We start from the raw sequence: 12,437 nt of genomic DNA, 5'->3' as shown, positions 1-12,437 counted from the left end.
ATTTGCGTAATTTTTTTTTGCTACACGCAGCTAGCACTTTGCTAGCTGCGTGTGCAATCCGATCGCCGCCGCGACCCGCCGATCCGCCGCTATCCGTCGCGCCGCAGCCGCCCCCCCCCCCAGACCCCGTGCGCTGCCTGGCCAATCAGTGCCAGGCAGCGCTGTAGGGTGGATTGGAGTCCCCTTTGACGTCTCGACGTCGGTGACGTCATCCCGCCCGTCGCCATGGCGACGGAGGAAGCCCTCCAGGAGATCCCGGCGATCTGAAGGGCTGGGGGGATGCCGCTGAGCAGCGGCTATCATGTAGCGAGACCTTTTTTAAAAAATGGCTTTGCTGCCCCCTGGCGGATTTTGACAAACAGCCAGGAGGGTTAAAAGAATAGGAGGGAGGTTAGTGTTGGGCTAGGCAGATGAGAAGCGAGGTTAGTGTTAGGCAGAGGAGAAAGAGGTTAGGCAGAGGAGAGGGAAGTTAGTTTTAGGCAGAGGAGAAGGGAGGTTAGTGTTAGGCAGAGGACATAGTAGGTTAGTGTTAGGCAGAGGACATAGGAGGTTAGTGTTAGGCAGAGGACATAAGAGGCTAGTGTTAGGCAGAGTAGGAGGGAAGTTAGTGTTAGACAGAGGAGAAGAGAGGTTAGTGTTAGGCAGAGGACATAGGAGGTTAGTGTTAGGCAGAGGACAGAGGAGGTTAGTGTTAGGCAAAATAGGAGGGAAGTTAGTGTTAGGCAGAGGAGAAGAGAGGTTAGTGTTAGGCAGAGGACAGAGGAGGCTAGTGTTAGGCAGAGTAGGAGGGAAGTTAGTGTTAGGCAGAGGAGAAGTTAGGCAGAGGAGTAGAGAGGTTAGTGTTAGGCAGAGGACAGAGGAGATCAGCGCTGCATAATATGTTCAGCGCTGCGTAATATGTTGGCGCTTTATAAATACAATAAATAAATAAATAAATAAAAATAAATTAGTGTTAGGCAGAGGACAGAGGAGGTTAGTGTTAGGCAGAGTAGGAGGGAAGTTAGTGTTAGTCACAGGCAGGGCCGGCCCTAGACTTTTTGCCGCCTGAGGCAAATTTTGAAAAAATTATTGCTGCCGCCGCCCCCCCGTGGGGGAGGGGAGGGGAGGGCCGCCGCCGAGCTGGAGGGGTAGCGAGCAGGGCTGGGGTATTGGGCCTAGCGGAGGGGAGGGGGGTCGGACCCCCCCCTCCCTCGCCTGGGTCCCCCGTCCTCCTCTCCCCTCCAGCCTTAAATCCATCAGAAGCGCAACTCTCGTAAGAGGCAATGGGCGGGGAAGACTCACCTCTTCCTCGCTCGATCCAGCGTGCGCTCCACTGACGTCCCTTCCTGCAGCGCCGTCCATTTACAATACAGTGGGCGGCGTTGCAGGAAGTGACGTCAGTGGAGCGCACGCTGGATCGAGCGAGGAAGAGGTGAGTCTTCCCCGCCCACTGCCTCTTACGAGAGTTGCGCTTCTGATGGATTTAAGGCTGGAGGGGAGCGGAGGACGGGGGACCCAGGCGAGGGAGGGGGGGGTCCGACCCCCCTCCCCGCCGCTAGGCCCAATACCCCCGTCCTGCCCGCTACCCCTCCAGCTGGGCGGCCGGCTCCTCGCACCCTCCGACGGGCGGATGCCGCCCCTAGAAATTTGCCGCCTGAGGCAAAAGTTTCACCCCGCCTCATGAGCGGGCCGGCCCTGGTCAGAGGAAAAGAGAGGTTAGTGTTATGCAAAAGAGATGGAGGTTAGGCAGGGGAGAGGGGAGGTTAGTGTTAGGCAGGGGAGAGGGGAAGATAGTGTTAGGCAGAGGAGAACGGAGATTAGTGTTAGGCAGAGGACAGAGGAGGTTATTGTTAGGCAGAGGACAGAGGAGGTTAGTGTTAGGCAGTAGAGTTGGGCCGAACCTCCGATTTTAGGTTCGCGAACCTGGTTCGCGAACTTCCGCGGAAGGTTCGGTTCGCGTTAAAGTTCGCGAACCGCAATAGACTTCAATGGGGATGCGAACTTTGAAAAAAAAAATAATTATGCTGGCCACAAAAGTGATGGAAAAGATGTTTCAAGGGGTCTAACACCTGGAGGGGGGCATGGCGGAGTGGGATACATGCCAAAAGTCCCCGGGAAAAATCTGGATTTGACGCAAAGCAGCGTTTTAAGGGCAGAAATCACATTGAATGCTAAATGACAGGCCTAAAGTGCTTTAAAACATCTTGCATGTGTATACATCAATCAGGTAGTGTAATTAAGGTACTGCTTCACACTGACACACCAAACTCACCGTGTAACGCACCGCAAACAGCTGTTTGTGTAGTGACGGCCGTGCTGGACTGGTGCGCACCATGGCGAGAGTGCAGGTTTTGGTGGCTTTACAGCCCATATGGTCGCCTGGCTGATGTAGCTAAATGACAGAACAGTGACTGTCCAGCTGATCAAATTTGGTCTGACCACAATGAAGCGGGTTCACTGAACAGAACAGGTATACAGTGGCGGGTTCACAGAACAGGTATGCAGTGGCAGGTTCACTGAACACAACAGGTATGCAGTGGCGGGGTCACTAAACAGGTATACAGTGGCGGGTCCACTGAACAGAACAGGTATGCAGTGGCGGGTTCACTGAACACAACAGGTATGCAGTGGTGGGTTCACAGCACAGGTATGCAGTGGTGGGTTCACAGAACAGGTATGCAGTGGTGGGTTCACAGCACAGGTATGCAGTGGTGGGTTCACAGCACAGGTATGCAGTGGTGGGTTCACTGAACAGGTATGCAGTGGTGGGTTCACTGAACAGGTATGCAGTGGTGGGTTCACTGAACAGGTATGCAGTGGTGGGTTCACAGCACAGGTATGCAGTGGTGGGTTCACAGCACATGTATGCAGTGGTGGGTTCACTGAACAGGTATGCAGTGATGGGTTCACAGAACAGGTATGCAGTGGCAGGTTCACTGAACAGGTATGCAGTGGTGGGTTCACTGAACAGGTATGCAGTGGTGGGTTCACTGAACAGGTATGCAGTGGTGGGTTCACAGCACAGGTATGCAGTGGTGGGTTCACAGCACAGGTATGCAGTGGTGGGTTCACTGAACAGGTATGCAGTGGTGGGTTCACAGAACAGGTATGCAGTGGCAGGTTCACTGAACAGGTATGCAGTGGTGGGTTCACTGAACAGGTATGCAGTGGTGGGTTCACTGAACAGGTATGCAGTGGTGGGTTCACAGAACAGGTATGCAGTGGCAGGTTCACTGAACAGGTATGCAGTGGTGGGTTCACAGCACAGGTATGCAGTGGTGGGTTCACTGAACAGGTATGCAGTGGTGGGTTCACAGCACAGGTATGCAGTGGTGGGTTCACAGAACAGGTATGCAGCCAGACAGGAACAAGTTAAGCCTAACTAATCTTTCCCTGAGAGACAGTCTGCAGCAGCTCGCCCTACTCTCACTAACGCAGGCAGCACACGAGTGACCGTAATGGCCGCCGCTGCCTGCCTTATATAAGGGGGGGTGGGGCTCCAGGGGCTAGTGTAGCCTAATTGGCTACACTGGGCCTGCTGACTGTGATGTAGAGGGTCAAAGTTGACCCTCCATGTGCATTATGGGGCGAACCGAACTTCCGCAAAGGTTCGCCTGCGGGACGCGAACGCGAACCACTGAAGTTCGCATGGAACCGTTCGCAGGCGAACCGTTCGGCCCAACTCTATTAGGCAGAGGAGGAGGGAGGTTAGTGTTAGGCAGAAGAGAAGAGAGGTTAGTGTTAGGCAGAGGACAGAGGAGGTTATTGTTAGGCAGGGGAGAGGGGAAGATAGTGTTGGGCAGAGGAGAAGGGAGATTAGTGTTAGGCAGAGGACAGAGGAGGTTATTGTTAGGCAGAGGAGGAGGGAGGTTAGTATTAGGAAAAGGACAGGGGAGGTTATTGTTTGGCAAAGAAGAGGAGAGGTTAGTGTTAGGGTCCTTTCACACTGAATTCAATTGTAATGAGCAATATAATTGCATCCCACTGTGATACAATGATATTTCTATGGTACATTTATATCGTGTGTGGTGCGGCCTGTCCTATTAGGAGAGGACTAGTGTATTTACAGTGGCAGTGAAGAATACTTTCATTGTCTGGTATACTTCACTGTATGGTCACACCACACATATAAAGTGCAATGCAACTTTTCAGCACCTTTGGTATTGCAATACAATGTGAACAGTGTGAAAGAAGGTAAGGGGGGGGGGGGGGTAATGTTAGGCAGAGGATAAGGGGAGGTTAGTGTTAGGCAGAGGAGGAAGGGGGTGAGTTAGTATAAAGCAGAGGAGGGGGCGGTTGTGTTAGGCAGTGGAGAGTTTAGCATTGGGCAGACGAGAGGGAGGTGTTCGGCATAGACCTGCAGAATACACATTTTGAGGAGAATGCTTGTTTTTGTCACATCATCACCCAAGGTATGGTGTACACTCTCACAGTTTTCGTATTGGCTGGCCAGTTCAGTTACTGCAAGCACTAGGACCAGAAACTAGTCTTCCATAAAGGCCCCTCTCCAGAGATACGTATATAGAAGATAAATCTAAACCTAAAATATAAATCGAAAAGAATACTCTTCAAGATTGGACTGTCAACATTCCAATCCCTACACAATTCAGGCCCTGATTACATGAAGGACTTGTTGAAACTGCACCACACCTCTCACCACCTCAGATCAGCAGGATCCATAAACCTGGTCACTCCCAGAGTGCACTTCAAAGCTTTTGGAGCCAGAACTTTCTGTCATGCTGCTCCTACCCTCTGGAACGCCCTACCACACCCATAAATGACAGCTCCACCACTAGAGTTATTGAAATACAGACTGAAAAAGCCACCTGGCATTCTTCCTCTGTACCACAATTTACTATTCAACCAATTACTGGTCTGAGCCATGCTTATGCGCTTTGAATTCTACAGGAGAAAAGCGTTTTCCAAATGTTGTTTGTTGTTGCACTAACTACTAACTATATTACTTGCAGGGGCTTTTGACACTGGATTAATTTGGTACAGCAAGAAAAGGAGAGTAGACTGCTCGGCAATCATTACTCATTGTAGACAAAGATCAGACTCAGAGAGAGGAGATGAGATGGTGAGAATAGGGAACAGAGCGGATCTCTGGAATGGGGTCACATTTATATAGAATGTTTGGCACCAGCTGCTGAATGGGCCTCAATCCAATTTACACAGCAATCCTGGAAAGAGCTGCAACTGTATGTTTCTCTTGTCACTTTCATTTTGTCATAAAAAATAACAGTGAATACAAGTTATGTTTTTGGCCCTGTTCACAGTGGTCAGTTGCGTTGCAGAATAATTATGCATGTCAACTACCCATAGAATTCTGTGAGTCTGTTCACAGTAATGGATCGCATTATTGTAACTTGCAGCTTGCAGGCTTTGTATTAAAGTCTATGGCCAGTCTCCATTGCAGTTCACAGTCATTATAACGAGCGAGCTGTGCAACTGACCACTGTGAACCTAGCCTAAAGCAGAACTGATAATCACCTAAAAAATAAGAGTTTCACTTACCTGGGGCTTCTGCAAGCCCCCTACAGCCAACCTGTGCCCACAGGGTTACCATACGATTCTCCGTTCCCATGCCACAGCTCCCTTTTACTTAACGCAGTTGGGGCTGATTCACTAAACCGTGATAACTCATAGCGTTAGCACTGGAAGCTCCTGGCTACAGGAACACGTATGAGAAAATGCGGGGCCAGGGCGCAGTGACCGCTGACTTAGAAGCCGGCTTCCACTGTGTGACGAAAAGTGAGCCGCGGTGGGGGAACAGAGGATCGGTCCTGGACGGGGTGGACACAGGACGGCTGCAGGGACTGGCAGAAGCCCCAGGCAAGTGGTGGTGGGGGTGGGGGTATGCAAACTCGCTAGTTTTTTTTCCGCAGTATTTAGAATCTTGCTAATGTAGAGGGGCTGCATTTTTTCACAGTTACTTTATCGTGAATTGAGCCTGGGGTGGGAGCACTTTGCCCCTTATCTGTACACTGGTGATTTTTGTGTCTCCCCCCAGCAATAGGTGTAGCAATACAGAATACAATACAATAACATTTGTAAAGTACTTTTCTCCCATTGGACTCAAAGCACATTTGCAGAGGTTGCAGCCGAATCAAAGCCGTTGACAAGAGGGGGTCCTTTTGGGGCCCTCCTTCATCTGCTCCATTAGCTCTTCATTAGTGCTATAATTGTAAACATCACATCTATTTGTGCTTTGATTAGTGGCAGTCATTAACAATCTGTTCCACACCTTCTGCTTACATTTCAGACCTAACCCTAAGCGCCAGGTTTCACTTACCCTCAGAATTTTATAAAGTACTTAATCACTTAAAACGGACCTGAAGACTCAAAAAAAAAAAGTTTCACTTACCAGGGACTTCTGCCAGCCCCCTGCAGCCAACCTGTGCCCCGCGGTTTCCAAACGATTGTCCAGTCCCCCGCAGTGGCTCACTTTTGTTCTCGCCGACTTGTAAGTTGACGTCCACTGTGTCTGCGCGACTCTGGCTGTGTGCATCCTCGTACAGACTCCCATAGCCAGGAGTGCCCTGCTCAGGTGCAGTACGAGAAAATCTCTACTGCGCCTGCGCAGGGAGCGCGAACGAGGCTGCGCACGGTCTGGGCCACACAGGTGCAGTAAACAGAGACTCATCAAAGCGACGACGGGGGCCCGGAGGATTGTTTGGTAATGAGCACAGGGCAACTGCAGGGGGCTGGCAGAGACCCCAGGTAAGTGAAATTTTTTTTTTAGATTCTTCAGGGTTTTTTTTCAGGCTGAAATCGAGCTGTGAGCACTGTGATTGGCTCACACAGTGATCACAGGGTTAGGAGCCAATGAAATCAGCTTCTAACGTTCACACAGAGCTCGGCTGTCACTATGACAGCTGAGCAAGCAGGACACAGCAACATCAGAGCGACACAACGGGATTGACAGGAGTGTGCTGTGGCAATTGTGAAATCTACTGTATGTCCTGACAGAGCCACACACAGCCAGGAGGTAGATTTCAACTGCAATAGTACGGAAACGGTTAAAGTAAACCTGAGACAAAAAAAGAGCAAAAGTTGTAGAGGACAGTCTCTGAAGAATCTAGAGGCTTCTCTGTTCCTCCTGCAGCCCACCGCTGCTCGCCAGGGGCCCTCTTCTTCTTCACGGCCATGCTCCCATCTTATCTGTGTGCAAACAGAAGTAGCAGTAGCCCGGAGGCATTCGTGCACAGAGGATAAAGCTGTGCAGGAGTGACTCCATTCTACTGCCTAGGCCAACATTGCGCCTGCGCAATGCAGCTGCACTCGGACATGGACTAGAGCTGTCAAACATATTCAACAAGCCCTTGTGGAGTATGTTTGAAAGGTCTCAGTGCTGGATTGGTGGCAGGCCTCTGGTATAGTATACCAGAGGCTTCCATCCATATACCAGAAGCTTCCATCTACTGAAGTATCTTTTGCTTTTTTTTTCCCTCACAGGTAACATTTCGGACACCCTGCTGATTTTTTTTAATAGTATTTTAAGGGAGGCCCCTACCCTCAAATGGATAAATGATGTATATTATAATACTCCCACTCCTCCCAACAACAAGAGAGGAATTCTTAACCCAATTTGAATTATATTTTGGAATATCAGAAAAGTTTTACTCCTAATAAAGCAGGTGAAAGCAAGAATTCACATTCCTGTGTTCTTTTCAAGGACCTTTCCTTTATGTTGGGGTATAAGGCAGGGGCTTCCTCTGTCATCCTTCTTTTAGATCCAGCAATAGAGCCACTTTCTAAGACTCTGGAGGAAATAATAAATATAAAAGGAAGAGGTATAGTAATGAAGGCCAGTCTTTTTGCTGACCATGTCTTCCTATTTTTATTGGAATCGTAAAGTGGATGACATTTTAGATGTTTTTTTAAAGTGTACCCAAAGGGGAGAAAAATAAAATAATCCTCTGGATCGGGCAGAGACACCCCATGTCCTCTTGAGCCCCACTATTGCCACACACAGATGGATAGTTTATTGTGGCTGCTCTCCACTTCATGCAGGAGTGCTGCCATACTGCCCCTGCGTCCACAAGCAGCTCTGTGCTGCTGCGCAGGCATGGCCATACTCCTGCGGGGGTAGCCCAGCTGCGCTCATGCACGCAAACTTGCAGAGGGCAGCGGCGGTGGTCCAACGGAGGATGTGGGAAGCCTCCGCAGGAGCCAGAGGCTTTTTCTTAGGTAAGTATCTTTTTTTAAATTAGTTTACTTTGCCTCGGGTTCTCTTTAAATTCAGAGACGCTTTAACATGGAAGAGGGGTTGCTGTATGACGACGAGAAGGCTGCAAATGAAGAACTCCAGTGAAAATAATGTAATAAAAAGGTGCTTCATTTTTACAATAATTATGTATAAATGATTTAGTCAGTGTTTGCCGATTGCAAAATCTTTCCTCTCCCTGATTTACATTCTGACATTTATCACGTGACATTTTTACTGCTGGCAAGTGATGTGAGTGGAAGGAGATGCTGCTTGCTTTTTTGGCAGTTGGAAACAGCTGTAAACAGCTGTTATTCTCCACAATGCAACAAGCCTCCCACAGTGTGATGTCAGAACCATGGTCTTGACATCACACTGTGGGAGGGGTTTCACCACAATATCAGCCATACAGAGCCCCCTGATGATCTGTTTGTGAAAAGGAAAAGATTTCTCATGGGAAAGGGAGTATCAGCTACTGATTGGGATGAAGTTCAATTCTTGGTTACAGTTTCTCTTTATGAGAATAACTGTTGCCCAAGAGAACTGTACATTAAACAGAGGGGGCTGCTATAAATATATATTTATCAAAAATGAGAATGATTCAACTGCGATACCTACACTACATGATATAAACATATGGTATTAATACAATAACATTTATAAAGGGTTGTAAAGGGCTTTTCTCCCATAGGACTCAAAGCCCATAGATATGTCTCAGACTATGCCTATGGTAGGGATTCGATTGTGATTAAACATAACTTAAAATTGCTTATTTTTTACAATATTCATTTATACATTATGTAGTCAGTGTTTGCCTATTGTAAAATCCACTCTGTAATGTATTACAAATGGTGTCATCTTTAGTTCTGCCAGGTGATCTTTATAGAATGTTTGTTACTGAGAGTTCTATGCACAGAGGGAGATATTGCCTATTTGGCAGTTGGAAAGAGCCGTTATTTCCTACAATGCAATGAGGTTCACAGACAGCAAACTGTCAGGACCATGGTCATGACATCACACTGTGAGTGGAGTTTCACCATAATATCAGCCATACAGACCCTCTGATAATATTCAAGAAAATGTAAAGATTTATTATAGGCAAGAGGATATCAGCTACGGAACGGAATGAAGTTCAATCCTTGGTTATAGTACCTCTTTCAAGGGATACTTAAGCCAATGGTAAAAAAATCAGTTTTACTCACCGGGGGCTTCCAGCCCCCTGCAGCTGTTCCGTGCCCTCGCAGTTACTCACGGATCTTCCTGTCCCCTGCCGCCATCTAGTTTCGTTTCGCTGACAGGTCTGGCCATGCGTAGCCTTCTTCGTGTTCCCATTCTGCGCAGGACGCTATTGCGGATGGGAACGCAAAGAAGGCTACGTGTGGCCCGACCTGTCGGTGAAACTAAACTGGCTGGCAGCGGGGGACAGGAGGATCCGTGAGTGACTGCGAGGGCACTGAATGGCTGCAGGGGGCTGGAAGCCCCAGGCGAATAAAACTGATTATTTTTTTTTACTATAGGCTTAAAGTGAACCAGAGATGAAAATAATAATACACACCTGGGGCTTCCTCAAGCCCCATCTGCCTGGATCGCTCCCACGCCACCGTCCTCCGCTGCCTGCAACTATGAGAACTAGGTCCCCGCACTGCCGACAGTCGGAGCCAGTCTAGCGTAAGAGAAGTGCGCTATTTGCGTATCTCTCCAGCAGACACTGGAGAGATACGTAGAGGGCACACTTCTCCTGCGTAGGCTGGCTCAGATGACGTCAGTGACGGGACCCGGTTCTCGTAGCTGCGGGCAGCGGAGGACGGCGGCATGGGAGCGATTCAGGCGGATGGGGCTGGAGGAAGCCCCAGGTATGTATTATTATTTTTTTTTTTTTCATCTCTGGTTCACTTCACTTAAGTATCCCTTTAAGTGACTAGACTATAAACTCAGTACAGCGCTGAGGACGATGATGGCACTATTTAAACAATAATAATAATGCATTTTGAAGTTGATAATACCTTGATGATGATATAATAATGATTTAATTATTGTCTCCAGACCCGTCACGCAAATAGGGTGACTTTTTAAATTGTTTTATATTTTTTGAGGAATTGTATAATAAAGATTATGGATTTAGAATGCCTTTGACTAGTGTGGTGTTGGTATGGGTTTTTTGTTCTGGTTTAAACTCTTATAGCTCAATGGGCAACTACCCCACACCAACATGGCGCCGGACGCTTCAGCTCCCGTCAGGTGACCTCCGGCCCAGCCTAGAGCTGGCGGCGAGCGCCCTCTAGCGGCTGTCGGAAGAAGCGGCTGGTCTGAGTGAGAAGAGAAAGGGAAATGGCGGCCGGTGGTGGCTGTGCCTGATCCGGAGGGAAGCCGGCTGATCCAGCGGAGAGAGTGCGGGGGGCTGTGCATGTCCGGGGGCCAGGGAGCGAACACTAGCAGGGACAGGGCTGCTCGCAGCCGGACACCATGGTGAACACCCGCCGGTCCGTTCTGAAAGGCCCGGATGGGAAGTTCATCTCATCCCGGACCCGCTCCGGGCAGAGCAGCCGGCTCCAGAGCAGAGCTCAGCCCAGCAAGGTGAGGGGGGAGCCGCCGCCGCCTGATAGTGGCCGGCCTGTGCATTGTGTGCAGCCGCCCCGCTGCCCGGCCTCTGCTACAACATTGTATCCTCCTGTGTGCAGCTGCTGCTGTTACTGTTACTATTCCTAGTACTATGTGTGCTGCACCGGTGTTCCAACATTTTAGCATACCCGACAGAATAGCATACAAATGCTACTGAGCATGTGCAACACCGGCATGTCTACAGCTATACTCTATATAGCATGGCATTACTGTGTGTGCCTAGCCTCACCGACCACTATGTATTATTATCACTACTAAACCAGTGTATGTGCACTGCTGGGCAGATCCAACCAGATATACATAATCTATATACTAACTAATACAGACCCAACCAGATATATATATATATATATATATATATATATATATATATATATATATATATATATATATATATATCTATATACTAATACAGACCCAACCAGATAGACATAAATCTATATACTAATATTACTAAACCAGTGTATGTGCACTGCTGGGCACACAATGACCCAACCAGATATGCATAATCTATATACTAACTAATATTACTAAACCAGTGTATACTCACTGCTGGGCACACAGTGACCCAACCAGATATACATAATCTATATGCTAATATTACTAAACCATTGTGTGTCATGCTGGGCAGACCAACCAGATATACATACTGTATATGTAGTATATATAATAACAGAACTAAATTAGTGTGTGTGTACTGCTGGGCAGACAGTAACCCAACAACATATATGAAATCCATATACTAACATCGCTAAACCAGTGTACGTATACAGAATCACACTTGTTTCTTTGCCCTTAACAGCTCAGTGTGTATCAGATTCATTATGCACATGTATTGCATTGTTACTCCAACTAAATGTGCATACACATGTCCAATTTTGATTGGCCAGTCACTGACTAATTATACCACCTCCCTGTAGTATAAGAGGCAACAGAGTTTAAATGCTATGAACAGGTTGTGTATGTAAACTCTAGTAGTACAGGGAAGTTGTAAAATTGGCCAATCAAAATTGTGTGTGTAACATGTTCATTATGTAGCACAACTTCCTGACTGTCCATTGGAAACTATAGTGTGTGTATATAGAGTTCATAACTCATTTAATGGTAAGACCCATCCACATAATATCTCTGATACCTAATTATGATTACATCTGAAGTAAGAGAGAAGATATGGAGACTTACACATTTAATTGCTTTTAAAGGGGACCTGAAGTGAGGGGGGATATGGAGGCTGACATATTTATTTAAATTTAAGCAATACCAGTTACCTGGCTACCCTGCTGTTCATCTGCCTCTAATACTTTTAGCCAGCATGTTAAGGGTCTATCCTTAACATGCTTGCAGATCAGATGTTTCTGACACAAATCTGACAAGTTTAGCCGCATGCTTGTTTCAGGTGTGTGATTCCAACACTACTGCAGCCAAAGAGAAGGGGACTGCCAGGCAACTGGTATGGATTAAACTGGACCTGAACCCTTGTACAGGGCAGAAGGAAAACGCAGAGAAATACCAGGGCTGTGGAGTCGGGGCAATTTTGGGCACCCGGAGTCGGAGTTAGAGTCGGAGTTGTGGTTTCAGAAACTGGGGAGTCGGAGTTGTGGTTTCAGAAACTGGGGAGTCGGAGTTGTGG

The 12,437-nt window shown here is 48.0% G+C and overlaps 1 protein-coding gene across 4 annotated transcripts in view; it reads left to right on the top strand.

Moving 5' to 3' along the window:
* The first annotated feature begins 10,464 nt into the window (after window positions 1–10,464).
* The window catches only part of ATAD2B (ATPase family AAA domain containing 2B), a 224,834-nt gene continuing 222,861 nt past the window's right edge, over window positions 10,465–12,437 (top strand). For 3 of the 4 annotated variants that reach the window (XM_068280234.1, XM_068280233.1, XM_068280231.1), the window contains exon 1: window positions 10,466–10,762. In XM_068280234.1, the coding sequence (XP_068136335.1) occupies window positions 10,652–10,762 (111 nt within the window). In that variant the 5' untranslated portion in view covers window positions 10,466–10,651. Of the gene's footprint in view, window positions 10,763–12,437 lie in introns of all 4 variants that reach the window. The other variant, XM_068280232.1, reaches the window with a different exon arrangement.

This window comes from Hyperolius riggenbachi, chromosome 4, assembly GCF_040937935.1.
Source record: "Hyperolius riggenbachi isolate aHypRig1 chromosome 4, aHypRig1.pri, whole genome shotgun sequence".
NCBI lineage: Eukaryota > Metazoa > Chordata > Amphibia > Anura > Hyperoliidae > Hyperolius > Hyperolius riggenbachi.
The sequence above is the reverse complement of the archived record's forward strand: the minus strand, read 5'-3'. Positions and strand labels throughout refer to the sequence as shown.